Source organism: Anguilla rostrata, chromosome 2 (genome assembly GCF_018555375.3).
Source record: "Anguilla rostrata isolate EN2019 chromosome 2, ASM1855537v3, whole genome shotgun sequence".
Classification (NCBI taxonomy): Eukaryota; Metazoa; Chordata; class Actinopteri; order Anguilliformes; family Anguillidae; genus Anguilla; species Anguilla rostrata.
This window is the reverse complement of record NC_057934.1, coordinates 35,548,077-35,567,171: the sequence shown is the minus strand read 5'-3', so window position 1 is coordinate 35,567,171 and position 19,095 is coordinate 35,548,077. Positions and strand designations below refer to the sequence as shown.

Below are 19,095 nucleotides of genomic sequence, written 5' to 3'. Positions count from 1 at the left end.
AAAAAGAAAATTCTGAAAAGTCACAAGAGCTGAACGACAGAACCAGTACACTCAATACCAGAGATTCTTCAAACAAAATTATATTGAGTTACAAAATTATATATTGAGACAAAATATATATTATATTGGGAAGATACTGTCCTGACAATAAGTACTGATTGGTTACATGTTTGAAGAGAAACATACAATACAAATACAGCAAAAATTATTTTCAATACTCATAATTGCAATTTTGGTCAGAAAAAAAAAAAATCTTGCTTGATCCTTTTATTTTTGTCAACATTGTATCATACAGATTCAAAAAACATAATGCTAAAAAATGACTTACTGGTGTAATGACTGTTAATGCGTGATTTAACATACATACTTGATTCAAACCATAGAATGTTCACCCTATCAAATCACATACTACATGTCTTGTGCCTGAAAAGTAGTAATAACAATAATAATATTAATCTACAAGATAGCTAAATCTGGAAGGAAAAGATGCCCTCATTTTCTCCCCCTGCTTCTTCCAGAGGGCTGGGTGGGGCACAGAGATGATCAGGACAGAAAACAGAGGGGTAATAGCAGGAGGTATGATACAGCTTTTCCTTTAAAAAGTGACTTAAGACATAATTGAATTAGTATTTGTGTTCAATAACAAAAAGAGGGGTAAAGAATGTGCGAAAAAGGGAGAGAGGCCCTGAGGTATTCCCTCCAGCTTATGATTTTTTTAAAAAAATGCTCAAAACAGAAGAAAAAAAAAAAAAAAAAAAGAGCAAGCAGTTGGGTCTGTTAAGTGCGACTGGTAAGAATGGATCTTGTTTTTCCGTGTTTTCTTTTCTTTCGGGGTTGGTTTCGTCTTGCGGCCTGTTGGTCATCGGTCGGGTTGTTGGCTGGCTCGGTGCACTGTTAGTTTCCGCCGCTGCAGCACTGGCCGCTCCGGCCCTGGGGGGCGGAGTCCTGCAGGTCCACGCCCGGCCTGGCCCGGCCCCCTGTGCCCGCTCCGCTCTGAGGCTCATTCTTCGGCAGCTTCTTGGCTACAGCGAGAACAGAGCAAGCACACAAGCTGATATTAAGTGACACTTTCCATGAGATCTAGTGTATAGGTTCACTGAAGGTACCACCTGTGAATACAGGGCTCAATTCTCCCAGCAATGTATAAACCAGTCTGATTAACAGCCACAAAGTTGGGCTTAGAAGAAAAAAAACAACAACATGCATCTCCGAAAAATGATCTTTTTCAAAAAAAAAAAAAAGGCTGCTAATTTGTTCCATTTATCAACACAGTGCCATGGCTTAATTAGGTAGGCGTTATTATTAGTTCTCGATTTATACAACCCTCACTGTAATTACAGCTAAATGAGAACTTCTGAAGTAACAAAAGCATTTTAAAATTACTAAAAATTGAAGACATCAGATCCTCATTGCATTGAAAATATCCAAAAATGTGCAAATAGTCATCCCTTCCTCTAATTAGCACTGAGTAATGCTTGGTAATAGTAACTCCGTTTCGCAAAATAATGTTGCATGTACCTATGCACAGGTATTTATTTCATATTTGCTGATATTTTTTAGATGCAGAAAAAAATACTCATGAAAATAAAAATAAACCACAAATGAACACATCTTGTGAAACACTGCAAATGCATGGTATTTTAAAGTGCTATTAGTTCTATGGACTATTACTGCCTGAGGACATAGATGCAAGAAAGATCCCATTTGCCGGTTGCTTGTCTTTTTGCATGTGAACTCATCTATAACCATTTTAAACGTGGCGTATGGAAAATATGGTCCAGTAAGAGGCAACTTAATGTTGCATGGAAAAAGGTAAAGCAAATCAACCATTCTAATAGCGCAGAGCTCGACAATTAATTTTATAATAAATCCTAAAGACAAGTAACAGTAAATGGATAGATTCAGATTTACATTAGACTTTACATTAGAATGCCATGACTACAAAGATTTAGCTGCATTATACCTATGGCCATAAAGATTTCGTTAACGTTCATTGCAGTCTTGGCTGAAGTCTCCATGAAAAGCAAGCTGTTGTCGTCGGCGTAGGCTTGTGCTTCCTGAGAAGATGGAGAGGAAAAAAAAAAAGGAATGCCATTTCAGCTCACACTTGTGAAAGGTAACATATGAAGCTTATAAAAGACTCATGCTATATGAACAGCTTTGTTAAAAGGACATTTAGATCTGCACGTGTTCGAGCACACATGGTTTACTGGTTAATGAATTTAGCTGCTAAACCCAGAAGCTGTCTGCAATTTGTTCAACACATGGACAGTCATGTGACATGCTTGACTAAAACCAGTCCTTGCACTCTTCCTTTAAAAAACCTAGTGCTCTGCTAAAATTATGTTTTTCAAAAATGGAAATTTGTAAAAGCAACTTTTGAAGTTTGTAAATATAAAAAAAAAAGAAATTATATCTTTTCCTGGCTCCCATCTATTTTTGCATTTATGCTGCATTAGAACTGCCGTTTCACTGGTGAACTGCAAACTCTCCCTGGATTTGAGCCACACCTGGAAGTCGACGGCTCTCTTGTTGGCGAGGTCCGCCTTGTTCCCTGCCAGGGCGATCACGATGTTGGGGCTGGCTTGCCGCTGGAGTTCCTTCACCCAGTTTTTTGCACGTGCAAAAGTATCCTAACAAAACAAACCCCCAAGCCCCCCGCACACACAAAAAAGGACAAAAAGGACAAAAACAACTGCCTTAATACCGCAAAAACCCAGAACTCCCAAGAACTGTAACATAAGTACTATTGGTGTATATGATATATTTGTCATACTGTGAAAAGGCTTTTTTCCATTTGACTGAGAACTGATGCTGCACAAAATAAGGAACAGGGCATTTCAAGTTATGGGCAATACAGCAGAACACTGTGACTCTTGGTCTTTAAGTGAGGCAGTCATTTGCATGGACCGTGTTCAGCCTTCTATGGCCAAACGGAAGCACACAGGTCCCTCACTGGCACTGAAGTGACGCAGGGAGGGGAAAAAAATACTACCAGAGGCATGCGTGTACTTAAAAATTCACAATTACATGCCAAAAACACAGTGAGTGTATACACCCTTACATTCTCTCGTGTAAAATAAATGTAAGAGTTGTCTATATTCTATAACAGGGAGTTCAGTGATATTCAGTGACATTGAACACCAGCGCAGATAAGCGACTAGACCATTCACACAAACAGTCTATGCGGCCTTGATCTGTAAGTAAGACGTACTAATTCCGACTGCGCGAGTGCACAGAGGGAAAGATGTGTGGCTGAAGGCGGAGCAGAGACGCAAACCTACTGTGTTAGTGATGTCATAGACCACGATGGCTGCCTGGGCTCCTCTGTAATACATGGGCGCCAGGCTGTGATATCGCTCCTGGCCAGCTGTGTCCCAGATTTCAAACTTTACCGTTGTATCGTCCAAACAGACCGTCTGTGTGAGGAAGGCAGCTGTAAAAGGGCGGGGATGGGGGGTGGGATGAAAACAAAATGCATAAATAAGGCTCAGCAGTTTTCAAAAAAGGTCACTAATTTTCCTCCCAATATTGTTTGCCTGCCTCGCCGATGCTTCATTACGACAGAACGAAGCCTCTCTGCACTGGTCCACACAACTGTGATAAAACATGCACTCCGTGTTTTGGCTAATATGGTTGTCATGGTTACATTGCCGGTTGTTCTGTCTGACCCACTCCAGTCGTACGACTCAGTGAATGTCCTCTGTCACTACACACAGTGCACACTGAATGAGCAGAGTGACATCAAGCAGAGCCAAGTTTCAGTCGCAGTTCCCCTTTGTACCGGTTGCCAAGGCACACACATAGGAATAAAGGCTCTGCAGAGGCCATTTCAGTTCCCTCATTGGGACGAAAGCACACGCACATACGCATACGCACGCACACACACGCATACGCACACACACAGCCCGCAACTGAAAAATGTATGGACATCCAATGGGCACACAGCCCAGCAAACAGTGATTTCACTCATTCACCTGACTAGGACATGAAATAGGACATGCACAAACAAGACCACAACTTTTATTTCATTATTTTAGCAATGGAGCTGACCAAAGAGGCAGAAAGAGACAGCAGACTGTACATTGAATTAAGTTTTTCATTACAGTCACACGTTTGGTTTCTGTTTCATCTTTACAAGTCCACTTACAACCGTTCAGTATTACAGCTTCAGCTGTTCAGCCATACCAGCAAAAGAACTGGTAACCGTGGGGATAAAGGCTTTCGGGTCAATTATACAGCAATACCAAACAAAAGTCTGTTGTCTTCATTGTGGAAGCAATTAGTGTTGTGATTACATCAGAAATCGAGAATGTGTGAGTACTGTGCGAAAACTGACTAGAAAATGGATGAATTATCACAATCTAGGAAACATTACTGATGAAACTCAATAGGTGAACCTGTGTAGGATCTAAAAAGCTGTGGGTTGAATCCATTTAGCACAACTTACAATAAAGGTTTACATCACACACGAATACCAATCCCAACCAATGACAACCAAAAGTTTTTTTCAAAAATTAATAGCACCAGAACAACAGTCTGCAGCACAAACAAAGAAAAGACCAAGAGGTGAAATAAGTTGCCCGGAATTCAGGCAGAAAAGTGTGTCATTTTAAAATCACGGAACAAACAAAACTTGGTCCCCGATTTGTTGCAGTTATTCTAAATTAAATGCTGAGGCTTAGAAATGAGCTCTGCTGTCCCCATTCCCCAGGAAAGTAATGCACACATCATTGTGCTTCCTGGAGCAATAGTGAGTCTGCTATTTCCACCAAATGTTTAAGCAAGCAGTTGGCTATAATTTAAATATCATCATTTGGTAGAAAAATTTCTTTGAAAAATTGGGCTCTCCTACCCTTGAAGCAATACTTGGCATTAAAGAAAAAAAGCACAAACATGTAAACAGCATACACGGAAGAAAACTCCTGCAGCAATTCTAGAACTTTGCCAAGAATCAGCCAGGTTGCTTCCTGGTTTATTACAAATACAAATTGTGTATAAAGCAGTGAAGCATAACCAAGTACAACTAAATGCGGCAGTACTTTTTCCACCAAGAAAAATCACCAATTGGTGAGCAACTGAACAGCTGGGTTCGAGCCATTGTTTTCACATGATCTGCAACAATTTCACTAACTCCAGCCTTATTCGTAATCTTGATCAGATCCTAATCAGTTACTGTGCCAAATGAAAGGTCAAAGGGGAGATAAAAAAATTATTTTAATTCAGTGTCTTAAAATCCCAAAGTAATTTATTGTTGGCTATTGAGTATGTTTGAGCAACAGAATGTGGCATCACAGCTCAGACTGGCACAAAATAACCCACAGTCATCACTAGCATGCAGAAATGGTAGGTCATTACAAGTAACACTGAAGATGTACATCCTCAAATGTGCAATTTTCTGACTGGAATATGAATACAAGATCAACCCGTGACAACAATGGTCAACTGTCTGGTCCTACACTTCTTGCCTTCAAGAGTAACACCGGGTTACTTATGTTTTTAGACCCATCATCACGGACACTGAACTCTGAGGATGTACAAGTCTAAAATATTCAGAATTCCCATACTCAAGTATCTGGACATCGGCACCAAATGAAATTGGTCACAATTTCCCTATGTCGATGACAGACAAATATGCATACAAAAATGTATTTGTTGAGGATTTGACTGCAAAAACATCAGTCACACTGATGCAGAATTGAAAGTTTCTTGGCTGTCATTTGTTATTGAGGGGGCTGAGGTGATTTTAATTGTCTCTGAAGAATAGGCAGCCTCACTGCGCACAGGCAGAGGAAGCTTGTCAGGGCGGATATGAACGACAAAAACGCATTGTTCCTTAACGGACGGCGCATCGAGCCCAAAGTAGCGTACAGTAGCCCATCACTCCGGCCTCTCTTTGGTTAACCTTCCCGTCTCTTACCCCTGTTGCATTATTCACTGGAACAACAGAGCCTGGCTAGCATCACGTCATGCTGTGCACTTCCACATTGCTTTAATGAGAGGACAAAATGAGACTGTCCATCGTAATGATCGTGATTACTGTGATGCTCTCTTTGCTGCTATACCACGTAAACTGTATGCTCTCTTTCAACAATATGAAATTCTTACGTGGCTTGACTGCTCTTTCTTAGATCCAATGTGATGCTACTGCTTCACTGCTGTTCACTCCCTTCCCTGACACCGATTGGTCTCAAAACCCCAGTCGGTCCTGCAGCGTTAACTGTGCTGCTGTTCTTCATATTCAGTTTTATACGTCATTCCAACACTACTTCCTGTTTACTGAGATCGCTCTTGAATCTTTTTGGACCTTCTGTTCTCCGTCTTTCTCTTTGCTGGAATCTACAGCCGGCCTTGCATTTGAACCTTTCAGTTGGTTACTTACATTAAGTAGTCCTATGAATAAAGAACTAATTTCTTAAAATTCCCCTCTTTCACTTCCCTGTTCCTGATCCAATTTAATGCTTTAATCAAAATAGTTTAATATCTTGTATACGCACTAAACAAATGTAATTAGAACAAATTCTGCGTGAATACAGACTTCAAAACAAAAACATTCCTTCAAAGTATTCCTGTAAAATTTCCTATAGTTTCCTGATAGGGAAGATCAACGGGTAGGGGTGGAGGGAGGGAGGGAGGGAGGGAGGGAGGGAGAGAGGGTGAGGGAAGGCTAATCATGCGGTCCTAAGCGTTTTACTTGCTCAGCCCATTCAGTGTGCGGCGCACCAGTCACATGACTCAAGGGAATGCCGATCTCTTGCAAAGTTCAGGTCCCAGCAAAGCCCTGTGACCTTCGACCAGGCTGCTGATGCCGGATTTAAGTAAGGGGGGGAAATCTGCTGACTGTTTTCCTTTGACTCAACCTGATGTGTTCTGGCTTCCTTTCTTTTTAGGCTTCCATCAAATTCCCAAATTCTTTTTCCTCTTTCTTTCTCGTTTTCACCGCCACAAGGCCAAATTCAGACTGCACGTCTTATTCAAGCTTGGTTATGTTCCGTGCCATAATCTGAAAACAGCAAACGGTTAACAACATGCACTGAACGTCCCTCTCGGTCTCCCCAGTCACCTCGCTCACATGACCGCCGGCCCATTCAGACAGGAAACTCCATTGTTGCCTGGTTTCCTTTCTGCTCATAAGGCCGAGGGCCTCACCAGCACCTACCCACTCCTTTGGCAGGAAATCCAAACTTCACAGGCAAACTCATTTTAATACGGGCTTTAAAAAAATAAAAAGCCTCCTTGTCACAGCTGATTATGCTCAGGTTTGATCTTTGCCTCCGTAATAAATGAAGAATGTGGTCCCAGAGCCAGTGCAGCAATGGAGGCAGTCAGGTGAGCACTAGCCAGCCCAATACAGGCCTTTCTGCCCCATCCTGCAGGCTGATCGCAGAAGAGGGTGAGCATGACAGGATGTGCGGATGGAAACAGCCACTTTAGCACATTCGAATCTGATCCATTTTGGGTCTGAGGTTTCAGACTGCAGGATCTCCAAACCAAATTTGACTAAAAAAAGAGCCACAAAGCATGCAACAGCCAATGAAAATGGATTCAAAGGTGGCGACAAACATAACTGACAACATATGGATTGAGCATGAGCCAGTGGGCCTACAAGTATTGACCTAAACCCATTGTATTTCCACCCATGATGCTGTACGCTCAGTGTCTCTTAGCATGTGACACATAAGGGTTTAGCACTGCAGGCCAACAGGCCCTTATGCTGCATCTTATCGCCAAAACCAGGATGACTGGAAGTTCAACTTGACATTAGCAGCCATACCGGCAGAGACCTGAGCAGGCGGCGCACGCGGGTTTGGGCTCACCTCCAATGGTGCTCTCTTGGTACTCGTGAAACTGGCCCTTTACGAAGCGCAGCACCAGACTGGACTTGCCCACCGCCGACTCCCCGAGCAGCACCAGCTTAAACTGGCAGATCTTGTTCCCAGCCGCCGGGCCGTTTGATCTCGCCGGTCCTCCCCGACCCGCCATGGAGCTGAGCAGAGGCTACCCTGGGAGAGAAAAGAAGACTGTGGCTGCGCCGCGCCGGGATGTGCTTGGCCAGGGGGGCGGAGCTGAGGCCGGGATGGTTGCTTGGTCGGAGGCGGAGTTTAGGCCAGGGTGCGCTTGGCTGGACGTGGCCGGGCAGAGCTGGGCTAGGCTAGGCCAGTTGAGGCTGAGCGAAGGCGAGAGGTCCTGGTCCTGGAACACTAGGAGCACAAAAGAAGACCTGTAAGCTGCTGATACAAACACAAAAACACCAATAGTGCGGCACTTTACCAGGCTCCGATTAGCACACCTAAATGCCAAGCTTGTGAATGTGTCCAAAACTGCAGGACAGGCTTCACCCTATACCTCACCCTATACCCTCATATATAAAGCCAGGGAATTTAACTTGACAAGTCACCCTAATCGTTGTGAGCCTAGTTTGTGACCCTTTTCAGACGAAAAGCAGTAGTGTACCTTAAGCTAGATACATTACAGTGTGTAATATCACAGTGGCAGCAAGTAAGAGAAACAGCAGATCGAAACCTCCAGATTCAAAGAGGCCAGTTCAGTCCTCAAGCAGCACCACTGAAGACACTGGACACAGCCTTACTTTGATATGGCTGATTGTGCTCGGCTCTTGCTCTACTACTACGCCACAAAGCACCCACAGCTGAAGCATTTGCCTTCCTACTGAAGCCCAGCCTCACCTGGGAAGACAAAGCCAACTGTGCCTTGCCACTGCAGAACTTGCCGTCATGGAGCACCTATAATTACAGAGTTACTTGGGAGCCTAAATCCCAATATACCAAACATTAACGCCAGACACCTAATAACACGCCTCTGAATTTTCCGGTTAGAAATTTCTAGAAGCGGGGTTAGCGCTCAATTTACAAGCTTATCCATTTGTGCGACAGCCGTTGCCGTTCTTGTGAATTGTTCGCACCGGCGTTTATCGACGTGCTGACAGAGCCGTGCGTTCTCGGGAGGAGGAGGGGAAATGAGGACCTGCAGCCAGGCAGATAAGGCGGAGTTTCACTTATCTTTTAATTATATTTACTCACACCGAGTCCTCAGAGTCTGGCGCTGCAGCCGGGGAGCGGGGAACACCCTCACCCACCAGCAGCACGGAGACAATGGACAGCATTCTGACCCTGAACATGGCTCACTGTCTGTGAGATACAACACTGTGACTGGAGAGCAACTGGCAGGAACACATAAAAGTTTCAATATCACTGCAGTCATAGTAGAATGATGCCAAAATAAAATCCACACAATATAGAATATATAGCCAATCCTACGGATGTGGAGTGTGACAAGCTGTTTCATTCACACTGAGATATTAGGCCCACGTCAAATAACCGAGTACATAAAAAGTAAATGAACACAATTCTAAAAAATAAATATTTTGGAATCACAAATGTTAAGTATGAAATGCTCACATTATGGATAGATACATCAGTACTATGAATTTATAATCCAAGCTCCATTTTAAATTTCACTCAAAGATGCAAGTAAGATTCAACAGTAAATGCATGTCTGTTCATTATTATGCCCAAAATTAAGCTATATGTTGCATACCAATAATTATGTGGGTAGACAACTACAACAGAGTAGCCTACACATCTTAACATGACATGACCATCACACAATGCATCACAATTACCAATCTTGAAATATATTCAGGTTATATCCATCAGTTTCCCCCAGCCATAGCTTCACTACCAGCACCATGCTTTTTGAGCTGGTTACAAATGAGAAACAAACTACATTATTTTTATAACAAAATTGCACCATACAACATAAACATTTTTGCAAAACAAATGCAGCAACCGGCACAGTCGGACACAGATAACGGATTCTGCATTTGAATGCAAGCTGAAACTTTGCAACAATCAAGACAGTCTGCTTAATGTAAAAAATGTAAAGAGGAACTGAAATGTAGCAGCTGACCAAAATTCTATGTTCCTCAGTCACAGGCAGAACTGAAGGCCTACCAACAAACAGCCCTGGTTTTCATGCATGTCCCAACACAGTTGAAGTTTGCCCGACTCAACACTGTCGAGCCAACAAAGTGCTGGCTAACACTCATTCGATTACCTTCATTATGACAACTACAAAAATCACCATGTTTAAAATTCCCGTTATCGTGACGAAGGGTTCATAACATCTTTCAGTTTCATTTTGTAAATGACTGCTATTCAGAAGCGGTTGAGTATTCTAAATTACGGAATGAGGAACAACAGTAATGCAGGCTACTTCGGTTAGTGTACACACTCCTAAAATGCACTCTTCCGTGTGCACCTCTGCTCGAGAGGAGTGATAGTACAGCCTGTACACTGTACTCAGCTGACTGGCCGGTGCTACTAGGGGGTGTGGGGAGAATGGGAAAGTGCGACACAAGAGTTCTCAAAGTAAGGTTTTGAAACTGAAGGTAATTATGAATAATTGTAATGGCTTTACAAATACAACTAATGTTGATTTTAAAAAGTCAGACCGTTATTTACCCCCAGACGATAATACCATACATTGTGGCGATTTACGTTAGCCCAACTGTCATCATTGTGACAGTCCGTGTTAAGGGTAAGCCTTATTCAGCATCACTGCACAGGCAGTGACTGAAAGCATTTTTCTTCCTCCACACACACGCACACACACACAGACAGACAAAAAGGCAATATAAAAGGCAATAAAAAAGGAACCTTACAAAATGTTTTCTTTCAGCAGCGCCTATGGCCGGCACGTGTGTACCTTTGGACTTTGGTTGACCTCACAGCATTTGATCGGAATTGTTTTTCAAACCTGGAACCCAAACAACTGGTCACACTGCCAGAAAGCTTCAATGCAAAGCAGCTTAAGGCTTGTTCTTCTTTTACAAAAACAAAAGGCCCAACACATTCTTTGTGTCATCTACTCAACAAAGTCTGTGAACAAACTGAAATTCTGTGAAAAAAATTGACTGAAATTGACAATAGTAAAAAGTGGGCCTGTGCTTGATGCTCTTCTCAGAGTAGAAAGGTAAGGTGAAAGTCAGAAAAAAGGAACAAGTCAAATTGCAAGAACTGGTAAACAACTGGTGCAAGGTCACTGGCAGCAAGCTCTTGAGAAGGACTTAATTTTCAGCATGCCATTATAGATCATACCGAAGGAATACACTTTTGTTTTGTGTAAATAGAATCTATCTGAGCAACCATGCAAGCAAAATTCTGCAGCAAACAGCAGTATGTAGGAACGGGATTTTGGACACAGCTTCTTGTAATTTCTAATTATTATTCAGTGGATGTAAAATTTCATCCAGAGTTTCAAGAACTTACCACACATCTTCTCTGTGAATCTTACCAGTTCCAGTTCTGCATTTTGAGCCATTTCATTTCAGGCTCAGATTACATGAACCAACAAAATCTTAAGATCTATGTACAGCTCACACTACCCAACATTCTATCTTTTACATTTTTTCTTGCCGACGTAGTGGAGCACATACTTAACACCGCAGCACAGACTGTGGGTGAGAGGTCTTCACTGGATTTTGGACAAGAGGGATGTTGATACTCCGCTGTCCCACAAGAGCAAATTCAACAAATTCTTAGGCAATTTGTCAGATATTAACGCTACATTGTTAAAGCAGAGGGACTGACTGAGCCCTGGTCAAAGTGATATTTCTTACATTAAAAAACAAAACCGGGCGTTCTCCTGTTGCTCTGTGAGTCTGTCTTCCTGAAAAGGCAATCGTGTCGGTGCCAGAGTTCAATTAGCTTCCCTTCCATATCAGGCATCCATGCAGAACATGAGGTGACAGTTTTTAATCGAGGCCATGATGCTACTAGCGTGCTGTATTTCTTCCGAGCTTCCTCCACACGGCTTTCTCGCAAGCTCATTGGCTGTTGTTGATCACCGGCCGTAAAGCTCGTCTTTACTGGCTGAAACTACAAGAGAGGTGCAGATTTGGTGCTGGGAAAATGAAAGATTAAAAATACGAGGGAGTCTGGATCTTGACCCAGACAAACAGAGAGTGCGTTTTGATCACGTCGCTTATTTGCTTACACTTAGTGACGACCTTGACTTCGGTCTGCGGAATTTGTCTGCAATTTGTCCCAGACAGTTAAATCCTGGGAAAAATACAAAGTGCACAAACTAAGCAGACCCCTCTGCCCATTGGCAGACTAGTAAAAAAAACAGGGTCAAAATGCAATGTCATAGTATCCCTTGGCACAAATAAAGAAGTAGGAAGGCACAGTAATCAGGTTATTTTGCAGCCTCAAGACTGCAAAAGGAAATGCCACACACAAAAAAAACACTGATCTGGCTGACGATTTGTTGTGATCCACCGTTTGTTTGCCAGACTCCCATCTCGGCTGTCCTGTAGCGATCAAAACAGTGGACATTGTACTAAATAGTCAAATAATCTGCAGAAGTGTGACATAAAGGTTAAATTTATCATGGCGGTTTATCATGCCAATAACTAAGCACTGGTTAATTTGTTGAGGATACTAAGGAAAAAAACTTACTGTGATACAAAAACAAGTCAACGTGGGAACTCAAGCTCCCAAATCTATTGTATACTGGTCGTAGGCTGGCTACTAAACAGTGTCAATGTGCAGGCATAGCACACAAAGTTCAAAGAAATGTTACGATTACTCTCGTCTTTCCTCCAACTTCTTTAACCCAGAACAGATCTACTGGACAAAAAAGGAAGGGAAAAACATCTCTGCCTGTTCATGGGAAAGTAAACTAGGAGCCTGGGTGTGCTTCGCTGGACTGTGCTTTAATTTTTAATGGCATGTTGTCTCAGGAGGTTTGCAGGCAAAGTGGGTCAGTAAAGCGGCAGCTAGAGACGGCATGAAATATTCATGGCCTTCTCCTCCGCGCTCCTTGCATTTCCAGGGACTGGCACTCGCTGCGGGCATCCGTCAAGTCCATTTGCATTCACTCCAGCAACATCAGAGGTCACAATATCATTTCATACCGTTCACACATACACATCCCATATTAGGGATGGGCAAGTCAGTGCCTGAACTATTCAATGGTTGCAGCCAGCATTAATAACGGGCAAATACCACAACCAGTCAATCAACAAAACGAAACTGGCATCCTCCAGAGCCCAGAATTGCAAGCTGAGATAATTAGCCACACATGCCATTACCTGCCCAAAGGTTTACCTTCTCTGGAAATGAAACAGAAATAAAAAATACCCTAAATAACACCACTGGTTAATTCAATGAGACATCAGTGGTCGCGTTAATGGAGAATTCAACTTTTTTATGCAGAAAAATTAGCCAAAACAACAAGACTACAACAAGTGATGACCCGGACTTGAACCACAACAAAATTATTACTCCTGTTTCTTTGAACCAATTGTATTTTGGTGTCCGACATTTCTGATCATAACATGTGTACAGCCGTTGGTAGCATTGCGCGATTCAAAGTGAAAGCACTTAATGTGAACGAAAAGTCGAAAACAAGATGTCACGTTTGCGTGGTTGCTCAATACGAGTAAATAAAAACAGAAACAGTATTTTTTAATATTATTAGCCTGTGTGGTGAAAATTTGTTTTGATCAAAATGTCAAAACATTATCTTATTTATTCCCGCTAATCCTGCTGTTCAATTGCGCTTCAGTTACATGCGTCAAATAAAATTATAAACAGCCTGCATTAATTGAGCTGTTAGTATGAGTTGCAAAAATAGTTATATTTAACAGGCCTGTGTTCCACAAACACAGGATTCCATGGGCTAGTACGACTGGATATGCATGTCCACCAAGAAGGCTTCATTGGAGAGAAGTTCTCGGTCAAGCAATCAAATGACCCCAATGTTCAAAGCATTACTGCTTATTTTGAAATAGGAAATTGCACTAAAGTTGGCAGGTAATAGCTATTTTTCAGTGATGTCAAACTAATTCCTTTGCTATTTGAAAGCCTGCTATGGGTGAAGCATACACCAAAACCCACACAGTACAGGTTACTGCCTTACTCTGGACAGAACATCCCCAGGAAATACAAGATCATTGTCATGTCATAATCATCACCGACATTCCAGTTGAAAGTGGCCAGCATGTTTCAATAATTAGAGGCACTGTATAGGAATGCAGCAGGTCTTGACAAGCACACGGTTCGAGCATGTGAGACTGGAGCAATGGCCGGGGGGGCGGTCAAAACTGTGACGCAGACCTAACAGGTACTCAGCTGCTTAGTAATGCAGGAAACGCCATGTGACTTGGGGGGACTACATTATGCGAAGCACAAGGAAATAAGCACCGAAAGTCGCCTGCTGATGCCAGGACATACAGGCTCAAAACTATGCAACTACATTTGCCAAAACTGCATAACTCACGTCCTTCCACTTTAAGACTCGAATAGCCATGTCTCTACAACAAAAAGTGACAGAAATAACACATAAGGAGTGTTCAGGTGGGCGACATGAGTTTTATAAGAACTTGTTGGCCTAATTTTACACACCATATTCTTAATAAAGAGCTGCTGTAACTGGAGACCAGGTAGTTCTTCTGCGTACAAAGATCGCCATCAGCAAACCTTCAATACCTCTACTTGCCGCATACAGCTTAACCTGAAACAGTTAAAACAGCAGGCTGTGTTTATTTTGAAAGGTCTTCCTGGACAACGTTCAGATCTGAATCAGATAAGAGTTTAAAAAAAACTGCACTGAATGACAAAAACTGCCCACTGCAAATAGCTGATCGGGGAATGGGAGGCGCACAGATAGTCTAATTGATAATTGCCATTTCATAATGCGCTACGAAGATAAGCATTTTACTGCAATGTTTCCTCCACAATCATACTTTTGTATCACTTTTTTTAACATGGCTAACTAGCACCTCGGCTAAATATACTTTTAAAAAAACAAAGGAAAACAACTGAACGTGACAAGTGCAGTGGAGAGTTGAAAATGTCTGTCAGAACCAAATTACTTACAGCAGCATATAAATCATTTTGTGGCCAGACAGGTTCTGGTCTGCCGGTCAGGTGATCGACAGTGGACATGGCAGATAAGGACAGGTTTCCGACTGCGCTGCTGCAGACGGTCTGAAAGTCAGTTATATAGAGCAGGACAGTGAATTGCCTGAGGGCTGGGCTTGCCACCCACACATCTCTTCTCAATAAGTTGGCTGAACGGAGGTAGACAAAAAAAGAAAAGAAAAAACCCATTTGCTGTGTTAATGGAGTCCCGTTTCGCAGCCAGCCGAAGGGTGAGGAACCACATCTCAATAAGATAGTGAGTCAGACCAGAACGATTCTGTGGAAAAATATTTAAATGTCTTCTTTGTCAGAGACTACCTACAAAGGTGTATTGTGCCTAAAAGACAGGTTTTAGACAGTAATAACAGTGGGCTATCTGTCAAAAACCTAGATAAGAAATTACGAAAATGAGCCCACTGAGCTAGTGAAATTGCAGTATTTCCAATAAGTGGTATTACAGTGCTGTATCATTTTGCAGTGTTTTCAGACTTCTAGTGGAAGATGGCAGTGGATGGCAGACTTTACCAACTGTAAACAAACAAAGGGTGACATGGGAGGAACAGCCTGCACACAAGCCATAACGTCATCATTGTACTGCAGCCTTGTTCTCAAAACATGAAGAGGTGTCAACCATTTTCTTTGGTGACATAAATAAAACAAAGGACGACATACAGATCACAGCAGGGTAACCTGGTGTACATGGTTTAAAATTCCTTTCAAATGCCAGGTTCAATTTCTCTTCAGTTTACAATAAGATAATAATAATAATAATAATAATAATAATAATAATAATAATGGCTTTTTAGATGTGTTTATAGTGTTTATACTACACTACAGTACACTATAGTGTTTATAGTGTACTGTAGTGATACAGTATTAATTAACAAGACAGGCAATTAAGCCTCAAAGTGATGTTCATGCTCCAGCCACATAACGATGTGTGTGTGCGTGCGTACATACATATAGATGCTGTGCTGAAGCTGTGAGGTTAAAGTGTTGCCTGGAATTTAAATGCATGAAGTTCAAGTCTGCAGGTCAACCACATTCATAAACCTCATACCAAACTGACCTGCGCAATCAGCTGCTGATGCCTGCACTCAGTCTGCACAAAACCTGCAGGAAAGAATGTTTCCGCTGGCTTGCTTTGGGGATGCAAAGGCCCTAGAAATTTTTTGAAGATTTTTTTTTAGAAGCCAAACGTTTCCCCAAGACATTGAACATGAAGTTCTAAAAATCCTGCTAGGTTTCCTGGCAGGATGGACACATGATTCGTTTTCTTCGGAGGCTAGCAAATCTTTGCCAAGTGCCCCACAAATCAACATACGAACTCAGCTCAGTGGAAATATGCCTTTTTTTGTGCCAATATGCCTACTTGACTTCAGTGACAGCAATTCTGTCACTGGTAGATATACTTGTGTATTTTATACAACTTTAAAAAACCTTACTATATATGGATTTTAAGCACACAGAAATTAAATACGTTAGAGGCTGCATAGAAAAAAATCAACACTAGTACAAACGCTAGCGCAAACATAATCTCAAGCCACATTAAACATTTCTCAATCAAGTGATATAATAATTAAATGTTAGAATAAGGCTGGAAAATAAACAACAGCTCAATATAGGCAACAGTGAGAAGCAGATAATGCTAGCAGCCTTGTAACAAAAACTACAAATATCATAAATTAATGTAAAGTTGGTAGTGAAGTTTTAGAGACCGTTACATCAACGCACAAAAACGTCCGAAGACAACAAAAACGATAGCTACATTATTAGACCATGGAATGATTTCACAATATAGTGGACGCGTTTCTCTAATGAAGTCATAAATTCAGCCATTTTCGGAAGTCATGTGATCCAAAAATAATTCATTACTTTTAACTACCAGCTGTGATTACGTTTACACACTGTTGGATAACTATCTAACTAGTGCACCAACTTTTCAAACTTCCTTAGCTTTGCTAGCAAGATAACTTCTTTGACCAATAACGCCTGAAGCAAGATTTTTAGTTTGGAGTACTATAAATATTAATAACCTTGATTAATTCATAACTTTAACTAGATAAGTTATAAAGTCAGCAAATTAATTTCATACCAACTATTGGGTTAATGAACATCGCAGCGGCACACATCTTGTCAAGGCCGATGCCGTTCACATTGATAGCTAATGCTAACTTTAGTCTTCCCAATGCGCTCAACTTAACGAGTCTATCAACTCCAAATTAATACCACTGGCTAGCAAACGAGTTGGACAGTGGCAGCAAACTGCCTCGAAAGATCATTTGTCCCACAGGCCACTGCTGTAGACCATTCGTAATGGGTAGCTAGCAAGGTCAGTGTTCGGTTTATTTATCTACCGAATAGCGTTAGTCTACTTCAAACCAGAAACTTGCAAGTGGTTAGTTTATCCTAAACTAGACATAAACTGGTCCACATCATACACAAAAGAAACCAAGAGCTCTCTGTAGCTTATACATCATACTTAGACAGTATTTAGCGAACAGGTAGCTAGCTATCAAAAAACGATAACGTTACTATCCATGGCTCGCAAGGAAGTTAGCTAGCTAGTTAGCTAACATACAGTAGGGCAATGTAATTAGCCAAATGGCCAACGTTCTTAGTTAAGCAACGTCACAGCATAAAAAACTTTCACACTAAAATGCATTGAAACGAAATTGTCTGCGAGCTTTGTGAGAAAAATCCTCATACATTAGCTATGGTGTAGCTATCCAACGTTAGTAAGCCAAGACAGGATTGCAAGGCAGAACTGGCTAGCTACACACACAATTCTCTTGTAATATTTGCTTGCTAACTAGATAGGAATCGACCGTTGTCGACAGAACTTCTTACCGTGATATTCAGTGATTAATAAAAAGTTCCTTCTGTGCTTAATGTGTTCAGTTATCGGAATTGCCACAAATAAATGCTTTTTTTCGCCCTTTCACTTTCTCGGCTCTCGTTGATTCCTCATCACAGGCTATGGCCTTCGCTTCCGCCTTGTGGATTAACTTCCGGGAACCTCCTACTTCCTGACAGAATGGATGGAAAACCAATGACATATGAGCTGAACACACTTTCGTTTACACGATGATGTAATCGCTTAGTTAGTACGCCACAGAGTGCGCTGGTTTGTATGGGACATGTAGTAAAATACAGTTGGTGGTAGCAGGAAGTTTGAAAAATGTTCGTACAGCGTTTAGGTTTATGACACAGTGACACCGCATGGCAGTTGCTTTATTTGCAGCGAACAGACAGGACACTAGCAATGGCCAGACTAAAATTGTCTTCAATCTGTGTGCACGGCCCTGGTTCAGGCAGCATTACACAGGCACAATGAACGTAATCATTTATATCAACCAACAGCAACAAAATATTGATTTTTGAAATGATAAAGAAGTCAGTATCTAAGATTTAAATTCTCTAGCATGTGCCACAACCTGACTATTTACAGGTTCAGAATTTTTAGTTTTTATGATTAGGCTATGACTAATCATGAGAATGCTAGAGTATCTGTGATTCTACAAGTTCACTTAATATTATGTTCAAATTCATGACAAATAAATAAAGAAATATTTTTTTTGTCAAATTATGTGAGAAAAAAAATGTAGGCTACTACTCTCCAGAAGTACAGTGCCCACTGACAGTGACAGGTTCAATTACACAGACAAAGCTGTTTAAATTGTTACTAATTGGTTTCCTGGAGTGAAAACAGGAAAATAACAGGCGATTATTTGTTTGTTTGTTTTGTTTGTTTGTTTGTTTTTTAAATAAAAAAAATCAGTTTTAGCTAGTTTGACCAGGCTTGGGTTGGTAAGTGAGTGTTACAGACACAAGATTGGAATGCATCAAAACAAGCATCTGACCAGTTGTTTGTTAGCAAAACACATCACTGGAACTTCAGCAGCCATACCATATCATTTGTCTCCCAATGGAGTGTCAACCTGGTTAGTTGACAGACTAGATTGTGCTAGTCTGATGTGTAATGCAACTGGAAAAAACATCAGAGGAAATGTTTCAAAAGGGTTGATAAGAGGTGTTGGCTAGAGCTTCAAATACACTTCAAAATGTAACATTTCATTCTCCTATATGTTCAGTAAAACATATCTTGGCACTGCTTTTGAATGCATTACAAAAATACATATGG

At 41.5% G+C, this 19,095-nt stretch overlaps 1 protein-coding gene across 1 annotated transcript; it reads right to left on the bottom strand.

Moving 5' to 3' along the window:
* Positions 1–62: 62 nt before the first annotated feature.
* On the bottom strand, positions 63–17,975 carry rab5c (RAB5C, member RAS oncogene family). Its single transcript, XM_064321827.1, has 6 exons — positions 17,802–17,975; positions 7,818–8,201; positions 3,285–3,436; positions 2,511–2,633; positions 1,964–2,057; positions 63–1,022 (listed from the first exon to the last, which is right to left on the bottom strand). Exons 2-6 carry the CDS (start codon positions 7,981–7,983, stop codon positions 895–897), a joined length of 663 nt encoding a protein of 220 aa, XP_064177897.1. The 5' UTR covers positions 7,984–8,201; positions 17,802–17,975; the 3' UTR covers positions 63–894.
* Positions 17,976–19,095: the final 1,120 nt, after the last annotated feature.